The 1,338-nt window shown below is 35.0% G+C and overlaps 1 protein-coding gene across 1 annotated transcript in view; it reads left to right on the forward strand.

The window, feature by feature from the left end:
- Positions 1–266: 266 nt before the first annotated feature.
- EEA1 (early endosome antigen 1) overlaps positions 267–1,338 on the forward strand; it is a 142,656-nt gene continuing 141,584 nt past the window's right edge. The window contains exon 1 of the mRNA XM_045291423.1: positions 267–350. Within this exon, the coding sequence (XP_045147358.1) occupies positions 267–350 (84 nt within the window). The remainder of the gene's footprint in view (positions 351–1,338) is intronic.

Below are 1,338 nucleotides of genomic sequence, written 5' to 3' on the forward strand. Positions count from 1 at the left end.
GGGAATTAGCCATTTCTCCAAAAGTAATTATTAAAATAATTATTTTTTCTGCATGGCTAACCATAATTTGATATTCAACTATGTTATGGCTGATGTTTTGGATGAAGGAGGATATATGAGGGACATAAAAAATTTTTTGGAAAAATTGAATGAAAAGAAAATTCAAATTTCCATGACTTTCTGGATCCTCCTGCCCCCAATATTAACTAAGCTATTAGACATAGCTGGAAAAGGGAAAATAAATTCACTGAAATGAAAAAGCTGAGATGAGTGAAGGATTGGTTTTGGATATGATGAATGAACTTCTCTGGGAATTCAATGTATCATGTCTAAAGAAAGACCTAACACTGGTAAGGCAGAGAGTCATTGAAAAGTGAAGTGGAAGACTGAACAAGGTGGATTGACACAGTGGCCACAATGATGAGCTGGAACATAGCCACCCTTGTGCAGACTGGAAAGTGTTTTGCTTGGTTGTGTGATGAAGTCACTATGGCTCAGAACTGACTCAGCAGCATCTACCAGCAGCAAGGAAGCAGATGGAAAGGTGGATGTAAAGTACACAGTGCTAAGTTCATCTCTTTCATAGTCCTGATGAGAGATCATAGCTATTTGAACTAAGGTCAAGGCACAAGGATGGCGAAAGGAAAACGGATTGAATATTTACATAGGTAATGGAATCAACGTGGCTATTGGATATGAAGGTTAAGAAAGAAATGTGATAAGGATGAAGAAATTCAAGGCAGGTGTGCGATGGTTTTATAATCAGATGACAATGTTGTGAGAAAAATGAATTTGCTTTTGAATAAGCTGATTTTATTGTTTTTTTTGGGTACTCAGGTAGAGATAATGAGTGGGGCAGGGAAATATGAAGTTGTATTTTAATGAATGTCTGGACTAGACACGGAGAGTTATTGTTAATGAGAGTACATGAAATTATGATGAGAACTTACAGAAACAATGTCGAAAACAACGAGAAACTAGAGAACGCGAGGAATGCTTTTCAGAAAACATGGTGGTGTTTTTTCTCCTTCCCTCCATGAAATAGTTTTGTTAGTACTTTAGATTCTTAGTGTATTTGGAAGTGTTTCCTTAATGTTTTCTATATATTGAAAGATATATGCTATATACTAAGACAAATATTTGACTGATATCAGATATGAAAGGTACCTAACTGCTCTAAATAAACATAAACTTGTACTTAATTGGGAGACTGCCTGTACTTAGTTTATGAAAAATCTGCTCTAATGTATGATTGAAGCAGAGGAGGCTTATATTTGTCAGACTCATTTATGTGTAAATGCAATATTCAAATTTATTTTCTTTCAACTTCTGTATATA

The sequence above is a fragment of the Echinops telfairi genome, unplaced genomic scaffold (genome assembly GCF_000313985.2).
Source record: "Echinops telfairi isolate 266 unplaced genomic scaffold, ASM31398v2 ScPeMD7_2;HRSCAF=8, whole genome shotgun sequence".
NCBI lineage: Eukaryota > Metazoa > Chordata > Mammalia > Afrosoricida > Tenrecidae > Echinops > Echinops telfairi.